The following is a 15,376-nucleotide window of genomic DNA, read 5'->3' as shown; positions in this document are numbered from 1 at the left end:
TACTGCTCTCTAGTGTCTACTTTTAAGACTGTGTGCTATACAACTAGTATTTGTTTTCCTTTTTTTTTTTAAATCACATGCTTTTTGGCATTAATAAATTCATAAAATCACAAGCTATTGAAAAAATAAGTGTCACGGCCCGGGTGCATTCCAATGCGCATTCATCTATGCGCTCCGCTGAGCGCACCTCCAAGCGCGCACCACTCCTGCAGCTGCAATTAATCAGCACTCAACACACCTGACGCTGATGAGTTCCCTACGCTTCTTAAGCCATTGCAAACCTGCGTTTCGGGTCAGAACGTAGCTACCTGTGCCGTACAGTAAGCCGACACTCTATGTTCACTCTCTCTCTCTTTCTGTGTTTCTCCCCGTCCGTGTTCATTTGTCTTGTGTTCCTGTGTCGCCATCCAGCAGCATTCCTCCGTTTCCTGGTAACGAGCTGTGTGTCTCATCTCCCCGTATTCCCTCTCGTTACCTGGCTGCCATTTTGGATCTCGACCTCCCGCCTGGATACGGACTTTGACGTCTCGCTCTTGCCCCTGACCTCCTGCCTGTCCCTGGACCTCTGAGCTTGCCTTGCCCTCCTTGGACTTCATAATATTGTATTTATAAGTAATAGAGCTAAACGACGTCCTTGCCTCTGTGCCGTCTCCTTCTTCCCCGCTGTACCGTAACAATAAGCCTGAAAACATCACAACTTTTTGAAAAAGCTTCCTCGAATTCAGGAATTTAAGCCTCCAACAATCACCAAAAATGCCTGGAGGAAGTGAAAAAACAGAAACATTTTAAAATAGTTGGGGATTTACAACTATGGGAAATTGTGCTAATTGGTTTGAAACAGATGTTTGCTGTCAGAGACACGAGAGCCCAGAATCATCTCAGGCCATTCAATCGATCGCAACTGGACAGTTTGGTTTGTCTTAGAAGACGTTTCACCGCTCATCTGAGTAGGCTTCCTCTGTTCGTGCTCACAGACTTAAATTGTTCAGATCTAGTCATCAGACCAAGTCCTCTGACCAATCTAAGTCTATGAGCACAAACTGATGAAGCCTACTCAGATGAGCGGTGAAACGTCTTCTAAGACAAACCAGACAGTCCAGTTGCGATCGATCAAATGCCCTGAGATGAATGAGAACATTTATAGACGAGAGCCCCAAAATGTTCTTGAAGGTTCTTGAACAGAAAGAAGGTGCCTGCTCTTTTCATTCAGTAAGTTGTTTGGTAATCCATGAGAGTCTTAAAGACTTTATAGGATTTGTCGAGCTCCTTATAATCAAGTCTGGAGTAAGTGACTGACTGGTCACTTGAGAGTCTTTCTTTAAACCAAACAACCAAAACTCGAAAAGATTATTTTGAAGTGCGATAGAAACACACAACTACTAAAACAGAGCAATGGATCTTCACACAAAAGGTGTTAAGCTTTCACAATAACTGTGATATGAAATATACTAAACACCAATATTGTACAAAAACCTGACAAATGTCCTGATTTTTATTAGGCCAATAAATTGACTAGCATTAGAATTAATTTGTATTATTAGAGGGAAAAAAAGTGTTTTCTTCATTAAGGTAATATATTATTAACATCATAACATTGAATGTTTGGGAGAACGATTTTGTTAAGGCTAGATTTACTAATATACACAATGTGATTTAATACTATTTTTTCATTCAGTCGGACATAAAAAGATCTATCATTTTCTTACAGGACAATTTTTCCTTATATAGAAGAGACATTATTTCTATCATTGCATATGTCCAGGGATTATTTTTGAAACATTGAATGGCCCTGCGATGAGGTGGCGACTTGTCCAGGGTGTACCCCACCTTCCGCTCGAATGCAGCTGGGATAGGCTCCAGCACCCCCGCAACTCCGAGAGGGACAAGTGGTAGAAAATGGATGGAATTTATCAGAGTTATAATAAAACATGTTTAGGAACCTAAACTCTGAGTGCCGATATTAGTATTTGTGCAATGAAAGTATAGTGCAGTGGTGCTATACAGTGTGTCATCCCAAGTTTTTGGGATATGAGCCATCTCTCCACTAATTGTCATGTGCAAAGTTTTGGGTTACTAACTTCCTTGGTGTCACGACGGTTGCGTAAGATACGACCAAAACATTGGGTCTATAGCTAGAGATGGACATACATTTAGCTAGAGATGGACATACATTTTCAAAAAGAAGGACACAAGTGAAGTGAAGTGAATTATGTTTATATAGCGCTTTTCTCTATTGACTCAAAGCGCTTTACATAGTGAAACCCAATATCTAAGTTACATTTAAACCAGTGTGGGTGGCACTGGGTGCAGGTGGGTAAAGTGTCTGGCCCAAGGACACAACGGCAGTGACTAGGATGGCGGAAGCGGGAATTGAACCTGGAACCCTCAAGTTGCTGGCACGGCCACTCTACCAACCGAGCTATGTTTATTCTGTTATGTGCTACCGCCCCAAGTGAGAATGAAAGACAGTGCTGAGAAGAAGGAGTGGATGATATTCATTGAATTAAAGAAATAAATCATCAACAAAATGACAGTGTAGCTAGCTAACTTTGTGAAGCATTTGGAGCATAGCAATGTTAGTCTGCACCATACTAAATCAGAATGAGTCGATGACTCCAGCCAATGAGGTTAAACAATTTCTAAACCCAGACATGTATCTATGAAAATATGGAGAAGCTGCTGATGGTGTGTTTGACGGAGAAGCAGCTGGAAGGAGATACTGTAGAAGTCCACTCTCGAGGTAAATGCTGTACATTATTCTAATATTTCTTATTTAAAAGTTAGTACTTCTTAAAAGACGTGAAATGTTAAAATTTTGCTGCTTTGAGAAATGATGGCAACAAAAAAAAAATTCAATAAAACAAACCACCTGACTGACTTTTCCCAAGTAGGGAAAACAATTACACTTCAAGATGTTACATTTTTTTAAGCGCAATTTTGTTGGCTTGATAATTAATTATTTTTAATTGTTTTTAGGTCCGAGTACAAAATATCTCATTGTTGTTTTCTTACTTGGTGAGAAAGCTAGAAAAAGTTGCGTTGAAATCTAAAGTTTTTATTCTGTTATGTGCTACCGAATCAACTACAAGGCAAAACATATATCATATTATCATACATTTAGAAGCAGGATAAAAAAAATTACTTTTTTTTTGCTTTTCATCTTAGACTCGATGCATTGGTGTCCCACAAAAGGTTTTCTACTTCCTAAGGGGGGCGTAACCGAAAATAATTGAGAAGCACGAGTGTAGCGTAACTGTAGATGTGGTGTAACTCCGCTTCACAACATAACCCAAATGCACCTGCACTTCCAAAGACGTAGCAGAAATGATTTGTGATGCTCTTTAGCCACTTTGTTGCTATATTTGGCGAGTAGCGCTACGTATTTAAAGTGAAAGAGAGGAGTACATTGCGTCGTGCATTTATTCAATATTCAAATACAAGCGCTCACCGAGTGACAGGAAATCCGCCACCACAAGCCCAGGGAGTGTGCATTACCACATGCGTGCAGAAAACCTCCAGAAGCATGCAAGCCAACCTTTATCACTTCCATAAGTGCGAAGAAAACACCGCTTGGAGAAACTTGCCTGTTGTTTGGCAACACTTTGAACGGCCCTCTTTTGTTATGGGCTCGTGAAAAATAAAGCAAAAAGGCATAACGTAACAAGGAAATAAATATATTTATGAATGTAAAAGTACATGAGTTAGATAAGGTGTTTTATAACTAATGGAAATTCATAGGTATCAGTATCGATTACTGAAGTTTTGGTACTGATAAACAGTCAGAACAGTACACAAACCTCAATTTAGTTGGATTAAATTCCTTGAAATTATATCATAAAGTGAAATTAGTGACGGAAAGCAGTGCTAAAAGTCAACCACACTTAGTGTTACTCAAATAAAAAAACAATAACAGTGGAAATATAAACTGAGGTAAAACATTTGCAGTCTTTTTTAATCTTCAAAAAAAGCGCAGAATGCTTAAAAAGTGTCTTTTTACAGTGAAAAGAATCATCTTACATTGTCTTTCACGTCACTTACATAACAATATTACCATCCATGATAAAGTCATACAGGTCAATAGGGTTTTCCTCCATGTGCAGAGAGAATGTCCTGCCTTTCTGCAGCTGTTGGCATGTCAGGTTTCACCCCTTCTCTCCTCCTCTGCAACATGATGTTGTGCTGTGAAGACCACATTAGAAACACTCTTACCACAAATCCACACAACAACTTTGGTAAGGTACACCTAATTACAGTGCATACTGAGAAACCACCATTAGATGGTGATATAATGCTAGAAGTATTTAAGACTAGCAACTGTGAGCTATATTCTTCCTATGAGATATAACATTCATGATACATCCTGAATATGAAGAACTATAAGATGAGCTGCATTGCTTCAAGGGCTGGCCCAGATTTATGTAATAATTTCACTTTTCAAATTCAATTGAGTCTCTGAAAATCAGTGTGAGAGGCTTTTAAAATTTGAAATTTTAATTTCCCCCGAGGATTAATAAAGTATTTCTTATTCTGATTCAGTGCTTTGTAGTGATGGTCAGATGAAGCCTCATGAGGCATTGAAACACTTGAGCCAATTGGTTGTAGAATTTCTGAAGCTTCAATACATGGGAAACGGCGTGGCGAAGTTGGTAGAGTGGCCGTGTCAGCAATCGGAGGGTTGCTGGTTACTGGGGTTCAATCCCCACCTTCTAACATCCTAGTCACGTCCGTTGTGTCCTTGGGCAAGACACTTCACCCTTGCTCCTGATGGCTGCTGGTTAGCGCCTTGCATGGCAGCTCCCGCCATCAGTGTGTGAATGTGTGTGTGAATGGGTGAATGTGGAAATACTGTCAAAGCGCTTTGAGTACCTTGAAGGTAGAAAAGCGCTATACAAGTATAACCCATTTATCATTTATCATTTATAATACATGCTTCGGCACAAGACTCCGCCTGCTGGTCAAATGTATGAATACAAACAACTGCATCTTAACCACATAATGTGTGATGCATTGAAATGTGGCGTCTATTATGCCTCTTGGAAATGTCAGTGAATCACAATAAATGTTTGACAAAATACTTTTGCTAGGTAAATCAACAAAGTATAATAAAATATGTTTCATGTGTTATATTTGTACATATATTATTGTGTTTATATTTTACCAACATGGTAGAATCATATTAATATGGCAGGTTGTATAATGTTTTTTCTGTCACCTTGAGGAAATGGCATAAAGAGGAAGATGACAATACAATGAAACTTGGACAATGATGTACAGAACAGAGGGGATTTAGTTAATTTTTAGTTTTGGTTTTAGGCGATTCTTTTTGTTTTTTGACAAAACCTTTCCACTACCCGGCTATTAATTTCTGGAAGCTAGTTAAAAAAAATAAACACAGAATGCTTTACTTTAACAAATGTAATGTTTACAGTGATAAACACATTTGAGAACTGACGCTGCCAAGAATCGAACCCACGTCTTGTAGAATAAAAGGCGAATGTGCGAACCATTGTGCTACCAAAGTTCTGATGACATCACCGATCCAAGGTGGAAAATGTTATGTTTATCAAATGGACATCAAGTTTGTCTTATGGATTCAGTTTGTCGTCCTTCTTTGATTCTGGCGGCATTTAAAAAATATATTTGTATTCTTTATCCATATTCCAAACTGACCACAAGTCTCAAAAGCTCACATTTTCAATGGAGCTTGGGCGGTTTATGAGTTGTCGAATCTCCCGGCAAATCTGAACCGCTTCCCGAAGTGGTCACGTGGTACAACTTGGCACCGAGGCTTCACACGTCATCATTTCCGGCTCCTCCCCTAAATGATCGATACACGCCCCCTCTATTACTCAACACACGCCTCGAAGCCTCTGCACATTTGGTCCCATCACTAGTGCTTTGCTCAAAGGCACCTCGGCAGTAGCTTACTTTCATAGTTTCTTCTAAGACAGAAAAAAATCATGCATACCCAATATTTTCTACAATTCTTGTAAGACTGGAAGTAGGCGCTGCACATGTTCTTATCATAGTTGTAAGCATCCAAACACTTTTGAGAGGCATCGCTTTCCTAAAAAATACAAAAGAAAGATAATCCAATAAGTTTTACAACATTATATACTGTATAGAACGCATACATTTTATATTGATTCCTAGGATAAAATGTGGAGCACTCACTTGAATGCATGGATTTAAGTCCTGATTCCGAATTTTCCTGGAATTTCTGTCCATTTGTATCTGGAACTCTGAAAAAAAAAAAACATGTTGCACATACATGACAAAACAGATGTTTATTATTACTTGTAACGTGCTTTCAACACAGCATTGGTTTAATAACCGCATGTGAAGTGTGAAATGTCTATGTTGTCACTAACTACTACTTTTGACCTAATTGTGTGAATGCAGGAAAATATTCCCGGTTTTCCCACTTTTTCTCTGTAAACGGTTCACATTTTTCAGCCGGTTCAAATTGTTCCCAAGTCAAAATACTCCCTGCTAAGTTTAGTCAATTGCTACGATTTTACTGACGTCACGTCCGGCCGGCTCACGTCCTTTCCATTAAATATGCGTGGTGGTCAAACTAGCTCTGTTCTCGAAGAAAAAATGCCGCATGCTTGTGTTGTTTTCGGCTGTACGAATTGTTCAAATTGCGAAACGGATAAACGTTTCTTCAGAGTCCCTGGAGAGGTAATCAAAAAGGCCCGAAGAGTGCAAGAATTTACAAAACAACAATGAGAAAAGCATGCAGCTTACACTCCAGTCCAAGGGAACATAGCCGAAGAACGCAAGAGTTTGCAGTGATCACTTTGTTAATGTTTTTTTTAATATACTTTTGTATATTATTTCCCCTTTAAGTATGTTCTTGATATTATTTGTATTTCTTAAACACATGTTTGCTATGAGTGTTTCGTAAAGCACCTACTCAGCGTGTCTAAATAAAAGAAAGCAGATGTGAGCAAAACCTAAAAGAGTTAAGCTTTTACCAAAGGCAACAATTATACATGAAGCTTTCAGCACATACACAATGTTGACATTTATCGTTATATTTTAATAAAGACGGAAAAAACACGGTACACTTTATGATAACCTCTTGAGGAACTCTGAAGAAACGTTGATCCTTTCTGCTATTTAAACGTTTCATTCAGGCGAAAACAACACAAGTATGGGGCATTTTTTCTTTGAGAAAAGCTAAATGGCACCAAGTACCCGTTGAGAACAGAGCTAGGTTGACCACCACCAGTATTCATTGGGTGGAAAGTGAGCCGCACGTGACGTCAGTAACATCCCAGTAATACACATAAAATACATATTTTTTGTGACCTGGCGATATCTGGCAAGCGTTATGTTCTTTACAAGTGTATGTAAACTTTTGACCACGACTGTATATGATGGTATTAATTTGAAACAAAATAGGGATGTAACAATTCATACCACGACTATTGTGATTTAAAGGATCACAGTTATCATTATTATCGCTGTATTGCTGAATTTGCTCAAAAAGCACTTGAATAGACACTGATATAACTTAACCAAGTTTTATTTATTAAAAGTTAATGTGTCTTGCATTCATGTTAGCATCTAAGCTAGCTAGCCATTAGCGCGCTAGCTTTTTGTTGATATTAAAAAATATTGATCCAACTACTGTACTCATGACCATATACTGATACTATTGTATACTCGATAGCGTTATTGTCCAAATGTTATCGATCCGCCCACCTTTGTTTACTTTTAAGAGCTCTATCTTACAGTTAGCATATCTCCTATGGTGTGTTGTGTAGCATGTTTAGCTATTCCAGTGATAGTAGTAGGTGTAGGAAACATAGTTTATTTGCCGCCACGGAGGCGAGGATTGCTGTCTTAGGAGTGGCTTTGCACTGTGGAGGGACATTAGCCGCTGATGAGGTGTTGTGGCTCATGTCAAGACAATGAAAAACCAGTCATTTATAAGTTACACGACATACAATGACACAGTACTGCTGCTGAAGTCTTGACAAAGGACTGCCGCAAGATGGCAGACAGCTTGGCATACTTCCGGTTTAGGGTACACAACAAAAAGGAAATACACTACCAAACAGCGATACCTGCAGTGAGTGAATCCGACCACAAGACACATTAAACTACGCTGGGGGCATAACAATACATATTATGAAACACCTCATCATCATATACATAAATGTACAAGCCGGGATTATAATACTGAGTCTTTTATTTTAACCAAACAGGTTATTTTGTTAACTATTGTAGTATTTTTGTTGAAATAAAATAAAGTATAAATTAACCATTTGACAACATGATTAGAAACTAGAAAAAACAATTGTAGTAGAAAGTGGGTGTGAATGCTGAAAAGCAGAACAAAAATTCTTGCCAACCTCCGGGCTGATGATTTTAGGTTGTCCTGAAGAATTTGGAGGTAATCCTCCTTTAACATTGTCCCATTTACTCTGTAAAGCACCAGTTCCATTGGCAGCAAAACAGGCCCAGAGCATAATACTACCACCACAGAACTTTCCTCCAGAAGGTCTTATCTTTGCCCGAAGGTTGGGTCTTGGGCGCAGTTGGGTGTTCCAACAGGACAATGACCCCAAACACACGTCAAAAATGGTAAAGGAATGGCTAAATCAGGCTATTATTAAGGTTTCAGAAAGGCCTTCCCAAAGTCCTGACTTAAATGTGTGGACAATGCTGAAGAAACAAGTCCATGTCAGAAAACCAACAAATTTGGCTGAACAGCACCAATTTTGTCAAGAGGAGTGGTCAAAAACTCAACCAGAAGCTTGTGGATGGCTACCAAAAGCGCCTTATTGCAGTGAAACTTGCCAAGGGACATGTAACCAAATATTAACATTGCTGTATGTATACTTTTGACCCAGCAGATTTGGTCACATTTTCAGTAGACCCACAATAAATTCGTAAAAGAACCAAACTTCATGAATGTTTTTTGTGACCAACAAGTGTGTGCTCCAGTCACTCTATCACAAAAAAATAAGAGTTGTAGAAATTATTGGAAACTCAAGACAGCCATGACATTATATTCTTTACAAGTGTATGTAAACTTTTGACCACGACAGTACATACTCATGGACATGAGTAAACTATATTTGATTGACTTTATTTCAAAACGTATGGTTGAATATATGTAGTCTATATATGACATAAGTAACATGTATATAGAATATATTTATGCATTTCATGCAGTAGTATTTATTTAACTGTTACTTCAGTAAATGACTTACCAGTGAAGAGCAAGGACGAGTCTGTAACGTTAAGAAAACATTTTATCAAATTAATCCATGGACTTCAGTGTCTGGTGTAGAATGAATATATTAAAATCAATCCACAGGTTTGAGTGTTGAATGTAAATGAAATATGTGATATTAATCCTCAGATTTGAGTGTCCGCTTCAAGCTAATGCTAACTGCACTGCTTCCACTGTGTACCAGGAAACGCAACAGCACGTCTAGTTTTGATTGACAGCAACGTCGGCCAATAGAATCCCGTCTATCTTGTCTTTTCCGACGGACAAGAAAATTAGCCAATAGTTATTGAGTTAGTGTTGTAGGTTTTCCTACACGTTTAAGTCGAATAAAACAGGTTTGGAATGTTTGAAAAAAATGTAACGGGACTCTGAAAATGTTGTCTTTGCAAATTAATTCAAATCACTTTGATATGAGGGCAGAAACGAATTATTCAAAAATGTAAAGGAAGTTTGGAACTTTAAAGGGGCGTGACTTAGACCATAGTGCGGTTGCATTGCAGCGCACACACAATGGCTGCTCTAAAGATAGGAAAGGAAACAAATTTCGGGCCCGTCGCGTCTAGCAAAAAATATGAGAAAAAAATTATTAAAAATTCTAAAAATAGTTGAAAGTCAAGAAAAACACAACAGAAAGGATGCCAAAGCGTCCAGGGTAAGTTTCATGTCAGTTTGATATACCGTTACTCATTTGTTGAATTAAAATATCGGGGTTATTCAAATTATGAGAAACGGGTGAGCTGAGGGGGAAAAGTTGGACGCCGCGGACAAGTTATATTATTGTAAAAAAAGACGTGCACAACTAATTGTGTCAAAGTTGCTATGACTGTCACGGTGCGACAATCACGTATGTGCACTTTGTGGAAATATATAAAAAAAAGATCCGAATTAAGTTGATGAAAGTTGATCACAGCCTGCTCAACTTGTCCCGTTTGAAAGTAACAAACCTATTCGCTTATTGATACCTGCTGTCAATTTAGTTGACGTTTCGGTTTCACTTCACGTTTCTGATCGATTCAAAACCTCTCGGAACGTCTCCCGATGCGTGTCATTTTTTTGATCCATCACAGCCTTGACACATCCTGACAGTTGCTTTAAAAATAATAATAATAATGCTCAAACAGCCAAATGTTGATGTGTTGGTGAGTTAATAAGTGCTTCCTCCTTCTTTGCTGACGTTCCACCTTTTTCCACGACAACAAATCCCACGTTCACCACAAAATGTGTCCATTTTCTAGTTCATTTTTGTGGTACGAGCACACATTGACAACATGTATATGATTTGCAATGGTTAGTGACAGTATTGCATGATGATGTTTTACATCCTGTCTCTCAGACTCATGAGTCCTGCATGACGTCATCAACATGTCCATGTGCAACTAGCCTGCCTTAGGGGCGCCATGGCGGCAGGAACCCAGGTCCACTTGGACCAGGTCCTGGACACGGCAAAGCTGGCGGCACCCATGGGGAGGCGCAGGCGAGCAGAAGGAAAACCCAAGAAGAATTTCCCCTGCGAAGACTGCGAGAAAGCTTTCAACAGTGTGGAGAAGCTGAAGGTGCATTCCTACTCTCACACCGGAGAGAGACCATACTTCTGCTCCCAGCCTGGATGCACCAAGGCCTTTGTCTCCAAATACAAGCTGCTAAGGTATCTGCAAGCATCTGTGGATGGCAGCTATACTTGTAATGATGTGCTTGGTAACACTTTAGTATGGGGAACATATTCACCATTAATTAGTTGCTTATTAACATGCAAACTAGTAACATATTGGCTCTTAATGAGTCATTATTAAGTACTTATTAATGCCTTATTCTGCAAGGCCTTATTATACAACCAGTAAGCCATTAACCAAGGCCCCGTTTACACTAAGCTGGATAATGTTATCCAGGGTAAATCACACCTAACCTTATCTGTGTCCACACACAACAATGCCACTGTTTAAGACCCCCGGCCCCCTCCGTCCGCCGGCGCAACGCCACCTAGTACGCATGCTTTGTAAAAGTCGGATTGTGTCGGGTGAGACAAGGATGGTTTGTTGTGATCCCAGTATGCAGACCACAGCGGGAGACAGTGTGCAGGTAAAAAGGTATGTAATGCTTAAACTGAAAATGAACAAAAGGGAGAGGAAAAGGCAATGAAGCATAGGGATGGTGATGCAAAACGAAAGTAAAACTGAACTGGCTATAAAGTAAACAAAAACAGAATGCTGGACGACAGCAAAGACTTAGGCCCCATTTACACTAAGCCGGATAAGGTTATCCAGGGTAAATAACACCTAACCTTATCCGTGTCCACACACAACAATGCCACTGTTTAAGACCCCCGCCGCCCTCCGTCCGCCGGCGCAACGCGACCTAGTACGCATGCGCGGAAAATGCGCACGTCATAGTCACCTCCAGTGTTGCTTTGTGTGCAAGTTCTTAAATGTAACTTATCTGAACAATAACCAGTGTTGTGGTATTTCAATTAATTGGAATCCAGTGTGCTGTGGGGCCCTATTGTAGTGAATCACACCTGAGCCATCATAAATTAATCACATTTTATTAGACACGTAAACAATGTGATAAAGAACATTTTACATCAATCAATCTAGGGATCTAGATATCTGGTCAGGACACTCCTCACTCTTTTGCCTTCACCTTCATTGTCCATTTTGGTGACTTTATATACTCTGGACCTAGACGTTGAGTCCGCGACATACATGGCAGACAGTAACTGATACAGTCTGCTTTGTCAGTCCAAATCCATTCGCCGTTTTCCGTAGTCTTCCCTCGACGGCCAGGTAATACAAAGCACACGCTAACTTTATTATCACATCCACGGGAGCTCGCATTCTCGTTGTCTCTCCTCCGACAAATGGACAAAGTTTTTTGCTGAGTAGCATCACAGCTGACCCTGACATTCGAAAGTTCTCTTGCCGTCTGAGAAGTGTTGTATCCCAAATAGCTGCAATCGCTTTCTCTTAAGGTATTCATGTGTGATTTCCACAAGCGTCTGTACATGTAGAAGAATGAAAAACACGGGCATGTCTGGATGACTCGCCTTCATATGTCCAGTAGTTAGCTCCGAGCTTTATTATGAAGCTGGCTGTGGTGCGTTCTTTCTGACGTCACTTTCTGTGTGGGCAAGGTCTTTCTGGCGTCACTTCCTCTCCGAACTCACTTCTTAAACGATCAATGAGTCCATACAAAGCTAAGAGCCGGAGATTCAAGAATTACACGGCTGACTTACAGTTGTAAAAATTTGTCCGAGGAGGGGAACCTTAAATGCTGGTTTAGTGTGGCTGAAACGGGGCTTATGCTAAATAATTATTTGTTTAAGGGGTTAAACGACTTAGTGTAGACATGGCCTAAGAGTCTTCCCTCAATAAAGTTAGGGTTAGGGTTAGGGTACTTAGAATATGTTCCCCTAATTGTCCAAATAACTCTAAATTAAGTCTTTGTTACTTAGAATATGTTCCCCATACTAAAGTGTTACCATGTGTTTTGTTGACTTGCCGTAAAAAAACAAAACATATCCCAATCATAGAATGTGTCTTATTTCCCAAGGCACATGGCAACTCACTCGCCAGAAAAAAGCCACAGGTGTTCGTACTGTGAAAAAATGTTTCACCGCAAGGATCACTTAAAGAATCACCTTCACACCCACGACCCGTACAAAGAAGCCTTTGCATGTGAGGAGTGCGGTAAGAACTACAACACCAAGCTGGGCTTCAAACGCCACCTCGCCCTCCACGCCGCCAACAGCGGGGACCTCACCTGCCAGGTGTGTCTGCAGGCGTTCCCCAGCACCGCGGTGCTCCTGGAACACCTCCGAACCCACGCCGGCAAGTCCGCCGGTGCCACAAAGGAGAAAAAGCACCACTGCGATCACTGCGAGCGGCAATTTTACACCCGTAAAGACGTACGGCGTCACATGGTGGTCCACACGGGACGCAAGGACTTCCTGTGTCAATACTGCGCGCAGCGCTTTGGCAGGAAGGACCACCTGACCCGACATGTGAAGAAGAGTCACGCTCAAGAACTGTTGCGAGTGAAAAGTGAGCCAGCTGATTTGGTGCAGCCTCCGGTCTTTGAGTCCATGGCTGAGCTCCCAGACATGTTGACGACAATGCCGCATCAGCACATTTACACCACCGCCCTCCTGGACTCAGATCCCCTCCCGAACGCCGCGTTAAATAAATACCCATTAGGCTCCAACATGACCTCATACGCTGTCTCCTCACAGGGACTGGAACAGAACCAAAAGGGAGAACTGGAGAGCTACCTAATGGCGCTACAAAGCATCACGCCTTCGTCGTCCTCCGCAAGCCAATATCAACTTTCTACCTGCAAACTGGAGATGGATTCTCACGCCGCCATGATGGAAGAAGCGAGGCAGGAATTGTCCAGGATTCCGACATCAACGCCGACGTGTGACTCGATGGCCTCGCCCTCGTCGCTGATGGACTTCTCCCAGCTTTTCAATTTTCTGCCGCTAAATGGACCTCCGTACATTCAAACAGGGGGCAGTGCAGAGCAGCACACGCTCCACCAAGACAACACACCTTTGCTCCTGCTCCCACAATCCTCCAAAACAACCACGCTGCCACGCTTCCATCAGGCTTTTCAGTGATCCAGTAAGTTTGACGCATTCATATATACATACAGTACATCAACATACACGGTAAACGTACTGTACATACAAACATTCATACATACAGTACTGAACATACATATTAGGGGTGTAACGATTGATCGATAGATCGATTTATAGTCCTAAGATTCTTTTTATAGTCCTAAGATTTTATATATATATATATATATATATATATATATATATATATATATATATATATATATATATATATATCAGTGACGTGCAGTCAGGGGAGGCAGGTGAGGCGGGGCCTCACGTGCCATCATTGAAAGAAAAAAAATGTAAAAAGAAAAAAAATTAATTAAATTGTTATATGTATCCAGTGATTATACTATAAAGTTATTTTCCATTTAACTTCACCAGTTTTAGATTATTTGTATTCAAAATCGATGAATTTTCACATTTGCCGTTCAAATACTGAGAAGAGACGGTGCGGTGATCAGCAGCCAGTTGAGGCACGTCACTGCGTTGTGCCTCACCATGGATTGCGGACTCGGCTAACTGCTGGCCTACTGTGCAGTGAGACCGTATTGCTATATGAACTATATTATACATTTCCATAGTTTAGTTAGCTGAGGTATATAATGTACAGTGTATTTTGTCAACAACTGTATATGTGTAAGTATTTCTTGTGCTGAGCAATCATAAAACGACTGCGAAGACGCACTGGCTGAGGCTCGCAGTAATCCCGCCTCCTGGTGGTAGAGAATGCACCCCCGCCGTAGAATGCACCGCCTGACGGGAGTGTTATAGCAACTAAAGCCCACACTTAAACTTTCTACGTGCAAGATTGAATTTAAGTTATTTAATAAGAAGCCAAAAAGTGCAAAAACAATAATGTTCGTGTTGGAGGAGTTGTGAATGACTGCAGGGCCACAACATTAGGTACACCTGCAGACTGCAGCACAGATTTCATATTTCATTCATTCAGACACCACCAGCAGAAAATGTTGAAAACAAAACTTAATAGCCTATATTGACAATATAAAGTCGTTCTCGTCAAATACCTGACGCAATTGTTCGATATGACTTCAAACCATAACCATCATTAATTCTCTTGTCTCAAAGTAGGCTTACAAAGCAATGAGCTACCTGCTGCCACCTACTGGTACGGAAGAGTATTACACGGTTACTCTACTGATCTCCAGACAGCACAGACACTTTACAACGGCATATTGTTTGCGTATTTTAATTATTGGTTTGCAAAAAATATTTTTCGACCAATTAGGTGAAATTGCATAATTTCCCACGACACACCAAACAATATCTCACGGTACACCAGTGTGCCGCGGCACAGTGGTTGAAAAACACTGCCGTAAGGGACAAGCGGTAGAAAATGGATGGATGTAATGCAGACACTGAGAAATACGACCAGCTCTTTTTTAACAGGGCACCGATGTTCCAGTTTTGCACACATTTAATATAACATAATAAATGTGATGGGGATTGATTTATTATTACAAAAGCACTGTTTTAAATGTTGCAAG

The 15,376-nt window shown here is 40.4% G+C and overlaps 2 protein-coding genes across 3 annotated transcripts; one reads left to right on the top strand and one right to left on the bottom strand.

Moving 5' to 3' along the window:
- Nucleotides 1–3,220: 3,220 nt before the first annotated feature.
- On the bottom strand, nucleotides 3,221–9,459 carry LOC133663834 (coiled-coil-helix-coiled-coil-helix domain-containing protein 7-like). 2 transcript variants are annotated; one of them, XM_062068560.1, is made up of 4 exons: nucleotides 9,231–9,459; nucleotides 6,175–6,242; nucleotides 5,969–6,067; nucleotides 3,225–4,179 (listed from the first exon to the last, which is right to left on the bottom strand). In XM_062068560.1, the coding sequence occupies exons 2-4, from the start codon at nucleotides 6,226–6,228 to the stop codon at nucleotides 4,075–4,077; spliced, it is 258 nt and encodes an 85-aa protein (XP_061924544.1). In that variant the 5' UTR covers nucleotides 6,229–6,242; nucleotides 9,231–9,459; the 3' UTR covers nucleotides 3,225–4,074. The 2 variants fall into 2 exon arrangements, with proteins under 2 accessions (XP_061924603.1, XP_061924544.1); XM_062068619.1 differs by lacking the exon at nucleotides 9,231–9,459 and having other exon boundaries at nucleotides 3,221–4,179; nucleotides 6,175–6,237.
- Nucleotides 9,460–9,765: 306 nt separating this feature from the next.
- On the top strand, nucleotides 9,766–13,971 carry LOC133663746 (zinc finger protein PLAG1-like). The gene is made up of 3 exons (XM_062068482.1): nucleotides 9,766–9,905; nucleotides 10,587–10,898; nucleotides 12,800–13,971. Exons 2-3 carry the CDS (start codon nucleotides 10,651–10,653, stop codon nucleotides 13,863–13,865), a joined length of 1,314 nt encoding a protein of 437 aa, XP_061924466.1. The 5' UTR covers nucleotides 9,766–9,905; nucleotides 10,587–10,650; the 3' UTR covers nucleotides 13,866–13,971.
- Nucleotides 13,972–15,376: the final 1,405 nt, after the last annotated feature.

The sequence above is a fragment of the Entelurus aequoreus genome, linkage group LG01 (genome assembly GCF_033978785.1).
Source record: "Entelurus aequoreus isolate RoL-2023_Sb linkage group LG01, RoL_Eaeq_v1.1, whole genome shotgun sequence".
Classification (NCBI taxonomy): Eukaryota; Metazoa; Chordata; class Actinopteri; order Syngnathiformes; family Syngnathidae; genus Entelurus; species Entelurus aequoreus.
The sequence above is the reverse complement of the archived record's forward strand: the minus strand, read 5'-3'. Positions and strand labels throughout refer to the sequence as shown.

What these genes read in the sequence shown, in the direction of transcription:
- LOC133663746 (XM_062068482.1), top strand. Translation starts at nt 10,651, where the DNA reads ATGGCGGCAGGAACCCAGGTCCACTTGGACCAGGTCCTGGACACGGCA. An exon ending in TCCAAATACAAGCTGCTAAG is followed by an intron (nt 10,899 to 12,799) that starts GTATCTGCAAGC and finishes TTATTTCCCAAG; the next exon opens with GCACATGGCAACTCACTCGC.
- LOC133663834 (XM_062068560.1), bottom strand. Translation starts at nt 6,228, where the DNA reads ATGGACAGAAATTCCAGGAAAATTCGGAATCAGGACTTAAATCCATGC. An exon ending in ACTTAAATCCATGCATTCAA is followed by an intron (nt 6,068 to 6,174) that starts GTGAGTGCTCCA and finishes TGTATTTTTTAG; the next exon opens with GAAAGCGATGCCTCTCAAAA. An exon ending in AGAATTGTAGAAAATATTGG is followed by an intron (nt 4,180 to 5,968) that starts GTATGCATGATT and finishes TGGTCTTCACAG; the next exon opens with CACAACATCATGTTGCAGAG.